This window comes from Haliotis cracherodii, unplaced genomic scaffold (genome assembly GCF_022045235.1).
Source record: "Haliotis cracherodii isolate W230 unplaced genomic scaffold, xgHalCrac1.p SCAF_5, whole genome shotgun sequence".
Lineage (NCBI taxonomy): Eukaryota > Metazoa > Mollusca > Gastropoda > Lepetellida > Haliotidae > Haliotis > Haliotis cracherodii.
In genome coordinates, this window is record NW_027266308.1 from 31,227,787 (window position 1) to 31,241,429 (window position 13,643).

At 37.5% G+C, this 13,643-nt stretch overlaps 1 protein-coding gene across 2 annotated transcripts in view; it reads right to left on the reverse strand.

Moving 5' to 3' along the window:
- LOC139442339 (E3 ubiquitin-protein ligase TRIM9-like) overlaps positions 1 to 13,643 on the reverse strand; it is a 193,390-nt gene that overhangs the window by 67,413 nt on the left and 112,334 nt on the right. For both annotated transcript variants that reach the window (XM_071223137.1, XM_071223138.1), the window contains exon 4: positions 1,109 to 1,265. In XM_071223137.1, coding sequence (XP_071079238.1) covers positions 1,109 to 1,265 — 157 coding nt within the window. The remainder of the gene's footprint in view (positions 1 to 1,108; positions 1,266 to 13,643) is intronic.

Genomic DNA, 13,643 nt, shown 5'->3' on the forward strand with positions numbered 1-13,643 from the left:
TAATAGTTCCAAGAAGACAATCAACAATGATAATTTATCAGACTGGGTCTGACAGAGTACGTGCCATTAACTTTGATGCAGAATTACACAGGACCAATGCAACATGATCTAGAAATGGTTATGCATTTGTCTAGTTTTTGCCCATTTACACAAAATTGATACAGAATCCATTTTCATCAATAGTGATGTGGAGAATAGCATAGCTGTCTGATGACAATTCATCATGGTTATTATCTGTTTATTAGTTGTCAGACAAGCAGATGCTGTAAAACCTGCAGTATAAGGAAACAAAATTGTGGAACATAATAGGAAGTTTCAAGTAGGAAGACCAAATATAATAGATACAAGCACCAGGGGGCTTACGTAACAACGAATGAAGATTAAATGGTTTTCAAGGTGAAAGTAAATGCTCAATTTACAACTTCCACAGCTATTACAACCCTGCTTGTGAGAGGAAATGAGAATGGGGATGACTATAGTCTGTTCCAGTGTGATTGGGGGCAGAACCTTTCAATCCCTAGTCACTCTTGTTAGAAGACAAACGCTACTTCCATCTACATGCTAGAAGAAACATGGGCATTATTTGTATCCTACAACTATAAATATGCAAAATGACACATTTCTATGAATATGATTAAACATATATTGTTGGCATAAATACAAGGAAACCTTGTAAACTTGTGGGTATGACTGAATGTGGGTTGTTTTGGCTGCAGTTAGATTTCACTGTGCTGATAATGCTATACCATATGAGCCAAAATGACTAAATGTGTCCGCGTTTCCTGATCTTTTACACTACATTTTACTCATTGTGTAAGGATGGATTGAGTTAAGTTTACTACACCGGATATGTGACTAGACTTGTTGCTAAAGTTAAGGAACTGTTATAGGGAAAATACTTGATTCTGCTGAGACCGCAATGTTTCTTTGCCTTAACAATCCATCAGTGAAAGTATTTTGAGGTAATTAAGTCTCACTGAGTATGACAACTTGCAACAACTCTCACGAAGCTTTCCCACCATTCTTCAACCACGGCATCTGATATTCAGTATATTGGCACAAATTTCTGCTGACTTGAAACTCTAAGGGGAGACAACTGTTGGCTCACCTTTCATCTGGAAGAAGTTGAGGGTCTGGACGGCATGTAAAGCAGGTGTGTTGTCTAACGTCAGCTCGAACTCCGGCGACACCCTCGGAGCAAGTTCCATCTCCTTGTTAAAGTTGGTGTCAGCAGCAGCTACTCGGTCTATCAGTCCATTTGATACCTGAAACCATTGAAGACATTGTGAATGGCTTTAGTGTGATATAGTAAGTAAGTATAACACAGTTCTAGCTAGAGATCCCGACCAGGAGATATCACCTTGCATACTTTGAAATGCACTTCCACCTTCATTGGAAAGGCTCTCCTGAACAGCCAGGGCAATTTATCACTGTTGAAGGGTTACTTTCATACCCTCAACTGTTATCATAAGAAGAAACTGTCATCTAGTACACAACACAGTAGGGATTGAGCAGCAAAGGTCCTTTGTACCTCTTGTTTGTTGCTCAAGCTGACTAAGTAATGATTGTGACATTGTGTCACATGACTAAATGTGTGTCAGTCTGACTGATCAAGACCTGTTTATTTACAGTCTGCTATAATCTTGATGGATTATTTCTGACATTGGTGTAGTGAAATAATTAATTCACTCTAGTCTGGTTTTATATAACTTTTCACATATCTCAGCAATATAACTGTCAGAACACCAGAAATAGGGGGTAATGTAATCCTTCAATATGACAGGAGAATGCTTAAACACCAGGCTACCCTACCACCTTTTTGTCCTTACAAATACCACTGTAGGTTACCTCATAGTTCGTAATAATGTACACACTAAATTTAGATTTTTGATATTCCTTCCAAGGAGGCATGTATACTCACCAACAGATTGTAAACCTTTTGTAATATTTGTTTACACAAAGAAATGTGCATTCCTCTTTAGGATGAAGAACAAACAAGAAAACAGTCACAGAAAATAAGAATTAAACAATTCAAGATGTAGTAATGTGTAATTCTCTTTAGAATCTGACAAGGCAGGCTGATTTTCTCTGCTAAAGCCATTTCAATGACAAGGATTGGGGTGGAGGGTGGGGGATTCACTGGCTGCACTTAATGAGACTGTATGTGTTCCCTCAACACGCCATAGAGACACTGCGTGTATTGTCCACATGGTGTGTGAAACCACTTAACTATCAACACTTCACTTTTGTCTCATCACAGCCAACAAAGTGACGACAAAAACTGTGGGAAAAAGCATGCAGAAAAGATGCACTTTCAGTACTTCAACACAAATTATCTCCCTTTGAATCTACATTGATTGATATGAAGTGGCATCACTGGCGGAGGGGTGTAGAGGGTACATGCCCTTTTTCAGACACCTTACGTGTCAACATGTCCCATGTGTTTTGTTCTCTTTGAAACGTGGTAGAGTGAGTCGCCCCTCTGGGCTTTCACAGATCTCAGGCAGCACAGGCATTGTTTCCGAGATCACGGAGTAATCTGTGATTATATCAATCACACTGTGCCATGTGTGTTAGCTGTGTGAGACACTGTAACAATGGTCGATACCAACCTGTAGGACACCAAAGTTATCTCAGCATGGTTGATACACAGTGTCAATGCATTCACACTGCATGTCTTGTAGTTTTAAAGATGAAGAAGGAAATATGATCCCAGCGTGGTTGCATATTGTTTGGGTGAATGTGGACATTGTATATGTTGTTTTTAGACTTATTAGAACATATTAACAATGACTACTAGCATAACACCATCATCTAACAACTACTTACTTGGAGTATATGCTTACTCCTTCATCAGGTGAAATCATTTCACTTGATGAAGGAGTAAGCAAATACATGTACTCCAAAACATTGTGTAATATAGAAGTTGACATCCATATATTCTCTTCCTTATGTGTATCACTTCTAAAACCCTTTCAAAGACCTAGATATAACACTGTCATCCTAGCAATTACTATTTGTAAAACAATGCTATGGTAACAACTACTATGATAATAATACTGTCCTCCTAAAAACTACTTCTAGCTACAGCACTGTCATCGTTACGACTATTCAGATTATGTTGTTCAGCAATTCATCTTCAATTTCCACTGAGATATACTCCCTTCAAGGTATTAGAAGACAGGCCTTGCAATAAAATCTGACACAAGGTCCCTAGGGCGCATGTATTGCCTGAATTCTCAACTTTCTTGACACAAGGTGATTGGAGAAAATACATTAATATTCTAAACAGGGCTTTCTGTATGCTTACTTATGCTGATCCATCTTTCCTAAAATAGATCTGATATATATTTTCTTAAATGAGAAAGAAGTCTCCCAGGGGAGAAAAAAGGAAAGTTATGTGCAAATGGACCAACTAATTGATTGCAAATTCCTATATAAGTAGTAACAACAGATCCTCGTGCAAGGTAGAATAAACAAAACAGGATCAACTTCCCCTAGAGCAGCCGTTTCCACATCTAGCTTCTAATTTACAGCTATGGATATAATGAAGAGCTCAGGCAGCAAGAAATAGAAAGTTAGTTTGGTGTATAATTTCTGTTATTTAGCAACACAAAATGAGACAATGGTGGAGCTTGTTAATTTGAGTCTATCTCCTCAATTACCTCCAGGGATAGCTGCAAGAATGTGCATGCAGCATAAAGCATTTTAAATAATATAAGTATCATAAAAATAACTCATCATAAAAGATCAGGGTTTCACCAGACACAAAATACTGCATCCCTTAGATGCATCTTTCTATGAATGGATGCAAAAAGGTTTAGATTACATGTTATTACATAAAACTGTTATTTCTATTCTTGGTTGGAGGGGGGGGGGGGGGGGGGGGGGGGGGCAATCGCTGTGCAGAGTTGCGTTCCTTGGGCATGCCAGAAACCCATGATTGTGGGTTTAAATCCCAGTTCACCCAAATATGTTTCTAGGTTTGTCAGCACCATACCCGTTCTCGAGGGCTTCACCAAAGTGGTAAACATCTGAGACCTGCATCATGTGATCACTTCAGGCTTTCCTCCCACATTAAGCTGAAACACCATGATATAACTGGAATAATGTTAATACTGGTGTTAAACCCAACTGACTCTTTACTATTTCTATTCTGGTAAGAAATACACTCAGCTTAAGAGTATCACTGGTTGGTTTTCTTCAAAATAACATTGAAATCCCCATCTGTAACAGGCTAAAAGCTTCTGAGGATTGATATGACATCAGCAAATTTCTTGGAAATCAAATTAAGTGTGTCACATGTTACAAGACTGGGACCCCATGTTCCTACCTTGGACCCCCGAAATCATAACTGAGAGTCTTCTTTTTTTGAAAATAGATAAGACCCAGGTAAATCCCTAAAAGTCTTTCACTATATATACAACTGAAGTAATGCAATTCAAGATGGTAAAGAGCACGTCATGATGTCTGTGAAAGACATAACATTGACTGGCAATACTCTCCAGTTTCATCTTGAATACCTTGATACTGTTGTATTGAACCTTGTACAGATGTGTGGTCTGTATGTCGACAAATACGACAAAGCCTTTTCTTGTCATCACATCAACAGAAACAATAAAAACTCAAAAGAAATAAGCAAATGAGTTTTCCACCTCTGAGTTCTATTCCTCAAGCAGTGCAGACCAATCTAGCAGTACACAGTACTGTTATGACAGTCACGCCACAACACAGCTCAGCCTGATCGCAAGTCAATACCAACTCAGAAAAATTAACTCACATGTTTGAAAAAGCAACTAAGAGTGAACACAATGCACAAGTTGTGCACCAAGCAACTGTTTAACTCACAACTTAAACCCTCTCCCGTGAATGTTCTGTTTTTTACTTGCGTCATGTTACGTTATTCAGTGTTGTTCCGTGGCAAGGTATATGCACAAGAAGGCTCTGCTCACAGATGCACCTCTCTGGCAGAACATGATACCATGTCATTATATCCATCAGTCACTTACACACACAACTCCTTCCAACTCCACCACAACTATTTACAAACAAGCAACCTTTTTAAATGTATATATATATTTGAACACAGCTTTCACATATTTCAGCACCAAAGATGTCTGCATCTTATTCTCACTCTGAAAACTGTCTGCATGAAACATTTTTATTGGTAAAAAATCTACATGCTTTTTTTGACAATATTGCTTGAATTGTACAAAGAAAACAAGATTGTTTGTGTGTTTATTGTTATGTTTAAGTTCACAACACATGAACAAGACATGCAACTACATGCCTTTGTATGATATATGTCTGAGAAAATAATAATCTACAGTTCTCTTATTCATTTTGCATGTGATATGTCCTTCATAAACAAATATATATAAAAATAACATTAATTAATAATTTTGGGTATCAATCAAGAAATTACTGTTTCCAATACTTTTACATACAGACACAAGAAAACATTTCCTGCAAAATGTTTTTTATTGCATCATCATGTGATATTTTGATATTTCCAGTAATCAATGGTTGTTTCATGTGTGAAGCAATATATTGAACAATATAATGAATGTTAATCCTAGGGACAATACCTAAGTAGATGTTCATCAGACAAAATGAATCATGATTAACAGACATGGATTTTACAAGTTGACACTGCAACAGATAGCAAACCCCAGTGGACCAAATTTACAACATGCTGTTGTCCGAGAATGCACTGAAAACACTCAAGAATTAGTTCTGGCCAATCAAGCAGATAAATGCATAACGTGCATTCAACAATTTAACACGCTAGAGATGAAAGCACCACGCTAAGGTACAAATCACACACACATATATGTTAGATGGTGCAGAACATCGTAAAGATAAAAAGCCCAGCCACTAAAAACATAGCTAGTGGTCAGGAAGACGCCACATACTGTCATGTGATACCAGAGGATCAGTAAAAAATATCAGCCGTTGAGTTAACTGCTGTTTAAATTCAACTTAAAATTATCAGTCAGATTTTCAGTGATAAGCAACACCAAGAGTGTTTGACTGACTATAAGGTCACTCTCAATCCTTGTGATGCAACCAACTTCTTCACGTCATGGAGATATTATTATTCTTTCCTCAACTATGACATAAAAAAGTTGCTATTTCTGGGGAGCTTGAAAACTGGTAACTTTCAGATTTTCAGTGATAAGCAATACCAAGAGTGTTTGACTGAATACAAGGTAACTCTCGATCCTTGTGATGCAACCAACTTCTTCAAGTCATGGAGATATTATTATTCTTTCCTCAACTATGACATAAGAAAGTTGCTATTTCCGGGGAACTTGAAAACTTGTAACTTTGTTATGATGTACTCAATCTGATTGTAAGCCATAAATGACACTTGATGCTTTCCTTACTTTTAACCTTTCAAAACAAAATGCTGTTGAACTGTATTACAATAAATATGGAAATCTTGCCATCCATATTGAAAGAATTAAGTTTTGACTTAACACAATACATCCACATAATCAATCATTCTGGAAGAGATACAGGGCATGGTCTCAACTTACATCTCTTGTCCATCAACATTGTGTACAAAACTCAATAATGTATTTACTTCATAGGGAATTCAATTCAAGGCATACATTATTTCTTTTGAGAAGAAACTATGTTTTGATTACATTACCTACACAAGCAAGCAAAAATACAATAAAAAATGGAAATTTCCCCCTTCCTGGCCATGGCCAAATTGTGTTACCACATCATAGGAGGCATTATTTCTTCATCAGATGTATATATAGTTCCAGGCCATGTTGCCACAGCGTCTCTAGACACATCATCTCAGCATCATGTTGGGTCGGAAGAGATTTCCCTTTCAGCATCTTACTCCATGGAATTCTTGCAAGAACAGTAAAAGCATTTAACAATTTCTTTTTTTATAACCCATTTTTTTTCCAAAGTTGGAAATCCCATCAGATATGTTCAAAGGCAAGAAAACACTGCTCTCTTTGATGTCCTTCTATTAAAACAGTTCCTGTCAAATGTTTGGTCCAAATTGTGTAAAGCCATGTTGAAACTCATACAAAGGCATAATTGTCATTGATAGTAATGCTTTCCATATATCACTTGTTAAATTGTACAAATGGGACACTCAGCACGTTTCAGTATTTCATAATGATAATTGCATTGTTAAAACCTTTTTCAGTTTTTCGGGAAAGGCGACATGGATGTTTTAACAAGGTCTTATGCCATGTTCAGCAATTTGAAACACTTAAAACAGTGCCTGCAAGGTTGTAATGAGATCCAGTGCATCCAAACCAAGGGAGGCAGTGTCAGTGTAGCAGGGCGTGGAGTCATCCCATAGATGGCATCCTTACCTTGTCAGTGTAGCAGGGTGTGGAGTCATCCCACAGATGACACCTTTACCTTGTCAGTGTAGGAGGGTATGGAATCATCCCATAGATGACATCCTTACCTTGTCAATGTAGCAAAGCATTGAGCCATCTCACAGATGACATCCTTACTTTGTCATTGTCACAGGGCATGGTGTTATTACCATGTCAACCTGCTGCCAAGTTAAACTATTAGCCTAGAATCCAATCTTGGATCAGAATGTCTGTGGGTTGCATCCCATCAAAGGACTCAAACATTTACATGACCACTAATATGGTGGCCCGGGGTCTGTTAAAAGGGAAAGTATGTAGCTAGAGTAAAGTCATCCGTGTATGGCCATCCTTATCTTGGACAAGGCATAAATCACTGTTTCATTCCAAGCACAGGACTTGGGAATTATTTATCAACATCTTTTTCTTTGTATTTATACATGGAAGCTGTCTATTGCAACTGGACCTGACACTGACGTATCTATAACAACCATGCTTGTTATTCCTCCCCTCAATCACAAAAGAGTTCCAAATGAGTGACACAACATTCATTACTCCTGCAAGCTGATGCCTCAAACAAGGGAAGAACAAGCCGGTATTTTCATCACTTTCACAATAAAACCAGACCTTCAAGGTTTGTATGTTTACCTATACATATGAGCCGACAAAATATTTCAGGAACTCTCTAATACAGCAAGCTTATTCTTGCTTGGGGGATAGGCCTCTGCTGTAGCTGCTGAATGTTGTAGTTGGAGTGGTATGCTGGCTCTCCTCTTCATGGCAGTGATATATGGCAAAGGTGAAATATAGTCAGGGCAAAGGATGTCATCAAAAGTAATATCTGTTACAAGCATGGGTCCTTACAGTGTTTGACCTAGCTGTGTCATCATCCCCGGACCATGTCGACAGTTGCTCATGCCATCAGCCACTGGTTTCTCTTTACCTAATCTCATTACTCACCGGCTGTCATCACACAACAACAAATTGCGGCCTGCTGGTTTAAACGGGAATGTTTGACTGACTTTCATTCAGAGGTGAATCCAGGGGTGTGGGTGTGTTTGTTTTTATTTACTGCTAAGACAATAATATCAATGTTTGAGACATCTAGAACTATACTTGATATGGCCAATTATTACTTGCCCGTGAAGAGATCACCCGTTTAATAAACATACAGCTTTATTACACATTGTGTAATACCAAAACGCGTGCTTATGTACTCTCGGAACACGTTTCACGAACAAATATTGAAAGCTCTCAACATCCCTTGGCGTATTCAACGACATTGCGTGTGGAGATGATAGATCACTGGGAGGAGCTTATGGACACTCGATGACCCCAGCAACCTTGTTGCTAGGCTGACGTCACATTGCTTTGACTCGCCGATGGATCTTGCAACAAAATTCAACAAATTACGTCATCGGGTATTGTGACGTCATTGTAAACTTTGAGCTGCAAGGCCCCGTTCCACAAGGCGATCGTACTCTAGCGCAACGAGAGTCTTTAGTCTAAGTTAAATTATGTGAGTTGTGATAGCCTTAGCACTACGATAATTTTGTGGGACGAACGCCTGAATTCTAAAGGTGGACCATTGTATGATATTAAATTCATACGTTTCAACTTTTGACGTGTTTGAAGTATTATTCTGTTAAACTCAATTGGATTATGCCATGGATCGTGTAGGTGTCGGCCTATTTACACTCAACAGTATAATCCTAAAAACATTATAAATGACAAGTAATAAATAAAATACTAAACTCGCTCTCGTGTAAAACCAATTTTATGAAACTCGTGAATAGTTGTGGTATCTGACTCGCTTTCGCTCGTCAGATACCAGAACTATTCACTCGTTTCATAAAATTGGTATTACACGGGAGCTCGTTTAGTATTCTATATATATGTTCCATAAATTAACATGACTAAATTACACTTTTGTCATGGCTGTCAAATGACGGACAAGCAGGCCATGACATACATTCATTTTAGTCAGTTGAACATGAAATATGTAGACTTGACACTCAATACTGGTCTTATTTTCCATTTTTTAACTGCACCCACTTTATTTAAGAAGAAACTGCAACAAAGAAACAAACATGCCCAAAGATATCACACTAACAGGACTGTTACATTGACATATTAACAACTTTCAGGATCTATCAGCCAATACAGATATGTAATCAGGAATATATCATTCTTACGTTATGTTTATTTTTGCTCCATAATTCACAAAAAAAGCTAAATGCAACAAGCTCATATCTCGGAGGCGGTGATATAAACGATTCCATCTTCCACAAATTACTTGAGTGCAGTTGCCATGAACAAAATGATTCATTTTACCACATGTATGTTTACAGGATGAAAACACAGATTTGAATCTTGTTAGTAAACACTGTCATAAGAAATTGAAATAAACGACAGATGATGCAGAGGCTATGCTGAGGAGTATGTGTGTGGTATAATTTATCCACCTTCAAAGCCAAAGAGTGTGCCCCTACATTCAACTCCAACATTCGTATCATTGACTTCACAAGAACCAAAACTATCTATCATAAATTTGCAAACATTTACGTTTTTTTCCTTCCAATTAGCAGAGGTTGAAAGACAAGGTTGGGACACACCACACATCCTTTTTTATATTTCCCCTCAAAGTATGACAAGTCAACCACCTCAACCAGCAATTTCTTTCAATTAATGTGCGGTTTGTGATAAGCTCCGTAAAGTATAGGATCGCAATAAGGGCCTACATTCAACATGGATTCTTGCTGCAGTAATGAAATAATAGTGAACTGGAACAACCAGTGCTGCTGCACTAGATTATTCCCTCCTGCCACCTGCCAAATTTGCCAAATACAGAAATGGATTTCTTTTAATGGTAGGGAACTGGCCTTTTCATGTTGGGACAACAAATTTGCTGGTTACTTCATTATGGAATTGGGTCAAGAGTTTTGGCAGTTCTAGATTTGGTAATCCATTTTGCCAGCAACAGAATTTCAATGTTTTGTAATAATATAGTTAGTGGTCTTTGAAGATTGTGAATGAAAAGCAACCTCGTGGACCCCCAGTAGCTTAGTTTGATCTCACACCCTGTTGACTAGGATTGAGCACAAGTCACCTAATACGTCTTACAAAAATAACACCCAATGTATGAAGCATTTGTGAAAACATTTAAACATTTCCCCCCTCAAAACATGGCATGACATTTATTAATTTTACCTGAAAAAATGTTTTCCTTACTTTGATAAGACTTTATGTACAATTAAAAGGAAGATCCTTCTCTGATATCAGCATAATATTACATTTTAAAAGGTTTTCCTACGGCAGAAAACATGTATTAGAAATAAATAACACATGGTTAATCGGGTTGTGACATTCAACAATTTGGTAAGTCAGGTACTCTGAACCAAAGTGCAGCAGTCTCAATCAGGAAAGATTCCAGGAACGTCACAGTGGGGAACACCTAAAACCGCACTAACCAAATCTATCCATGTTAGGAATAAAACCCTGCAGGGTCTGAACAAGTGAGCGCTTTACCCACTAGCCTACCCTACTACCCTATGGTGAAGCATATACTACAAGTGATTTAAATGTTGAAGCATATGTCATATGAGTGATTGAGTCTGTGAGTGTTGCCTTTATGCCACTTTTAACAGTATGACACTTATGTCACTGATTGTTAGCTCAATGTGAGAGGAAAACCCGAAGCAATGCAGGCCTAGATGTTAAGCAGGGTTCACCTCTAATTGCCTGAAAAATTTCCACGTCTTTTCCAGTGATTATTCCAGTTTTCCATGATATTATATAGATATGAATCACAATAAAAAACAAACTCTGGGAGGTGTTAACTCACAACAACATGAAAAACGGCCAGTGGTTGAGGTTTATGTATTTTTGTCACAGAAAAAAACATGACTGGTATTAAGTTGATATATCTGCATGACTTTTCCAAGACCTTATGGCAATTTCCTATTGACTAAACTATTCCAGGCATTGGAAACCCAAACTAAAATTCCATGACTTTTCCATGGTTCCATAACCCATAACCCTCATAAACCCTCTTTAAGAATTTGGTGAAACCCAAGATTCATTATCGGGGAAAAACTGGGATTCAAACCCATAATCATTCTGGCATGGCTTAGGAATAGTGAACTGTGTTACCTTAGACGAATATGCCATCCATTATCTCCATACAGAATACCACAGTATCAGTATCTATTATGAATACCAAGAATCCACACATCTGAATTACCTGAGGATAATACGATCAATATATCAACAACAATCCATAGTCGTAGTTTATTTAAAGACATCCATGTTTACATATCTGTTTCCTGTGCTGACAACATAATGCAGACTTATCACATCATCTAAGCATATTTACAAAGCAATTCTGTCGTTCAATGAAGCATCTAGGTTCTTGTATCAAACACTGTCATTGAGCTAACTTACATACTGTACACAGCTATCAATCATTTTAGCAACATACAGGATATGTTCCACATTTTGACAGGGCAGCTTCTGCCAAATGAAAGAACTACATATCATCGCAACATCAAACAGATACTTTCACCTTATTCATTGATTGAATAATGACAGATATATGCCATAAATAAACTGTTTTCGTTTAATGTAAAAGACATAAGCCATTTGAGGTGGATTTGTTCATGGTGTGAACCATGAACAAATCTTACCTTAACATCTTACCGAATCAGGAGAGAGTTGTTATGACTCTGAATATATAACTGACAACATCTTATCTGTTTTCATAACACTGTACTGGGTAAACTCAAGTGATCCAAATATTTAAAACCTATTTCTGATATCAAAGCAAACTGGTGACTATCTTTACAAAGAGATGAAAGTAGGTGACGATCTGAATGGCAAATTGTTAATGCAGGGACCAGTAGTTGGTTTGATTGTATTCAAAATATTTGGCGTCCAGTTTGATAGGAGATAGTATTAGTTCCAGGCCATGGGCTACTGTTCACGCATGGTGCAAATACTAGGCTCCTCACACTTGAAAACACTGTTAGGAGTTTAGCATATGGTGGATTCTGGGAAGGAAAGCTGGAAGGAGAAAATAAGGAAGACAAATTCATTCAAGATAGGGCACTTGAACTGGGAGGCTGCAAAAAATGTAATGGTTTAGAAACTTTGACTGAAATATAGAGCAAAATCCCTTTTTTTTCACATTACATGGCCAGTGGAATCCTAAAAGTGATTTGCCTGTGTAAAGGATCTCATTAAGGTTGGGATCACACACAGAAAGTGGTGGATGTGGCAACAAAATGAATTGCCCAAATACTCAAACTGCCCAAGAATATTGCAACTGTGGGAAAAATTCAGATTTTTAAAATCGAAACAGAAGTGGAAAAAATATATCACTGCATCGCAAGGCAATGAAATACAGAACAAACTGTTGCACTAAAAAAATGACTTTAATCTTTTCCCTAAAGGAAAAGTTCTTGAATAGATATTTGGAAACATCAACATGTAACTAAAACAGCTGTTCCTCTGAAAAGGCACTATTTAAGGTACTGACTTGTTACATCACTGCTACAGGTGTCGATAGAGACAAGCCCAAGATACTTCCGTCCTTTATCCTAAATATCCCCTTACCTTCAGTGTCACTGTAGACAGCCCAAGCGTATTCTTCTGTTACTCTCAATCTTTGTTAATGAAAATAATTTTATCAGTTCCACAAGAACTGGGCTGAAACCAAAGGCCTCTGGGGTAAAAAGACTTTCTATTTTGAACCAATTTAATCACCTAGATCTCCAAATACAATTACTGTCTTATAGATAAAGCCACTTTAACTTGAATTTGTCTTCATCCCAAAACCATGAAACTCAATATGATAGTGGAGTATTACCTAAAGCACAATTGATATAATACCACTAAGTGGTTTTTGCTAGGTAATTTAACATACAAATTGACTAGGCCTTTCCTATAAAGAATTTGACATTGAATGACTGAAGATTACAGGAGCAGTATCCTTCCTAAGCAAGCTAAGATCAATATTGTTTCAAGATAAGAGGATGTGGTAAGGAAGAGCTCCTGAAAGTTTAATCAGCTTTCATCAACATTCTTCAACAAGGAAATGATTCTTTACCAGAATTTCCTTTTAGTATTTTCCGATTCATATATCATAAAAAGGTCTACTTGAGATGACAAGCATGCCAGGGTTGTGTTTTTTGCATGATGTTAAGACAAGCACAAAGAATATGATTTAATTCAACATATCACATAGAATATTGACCCCTTATGTACATGTCTCTCCATTGTCACAGCATG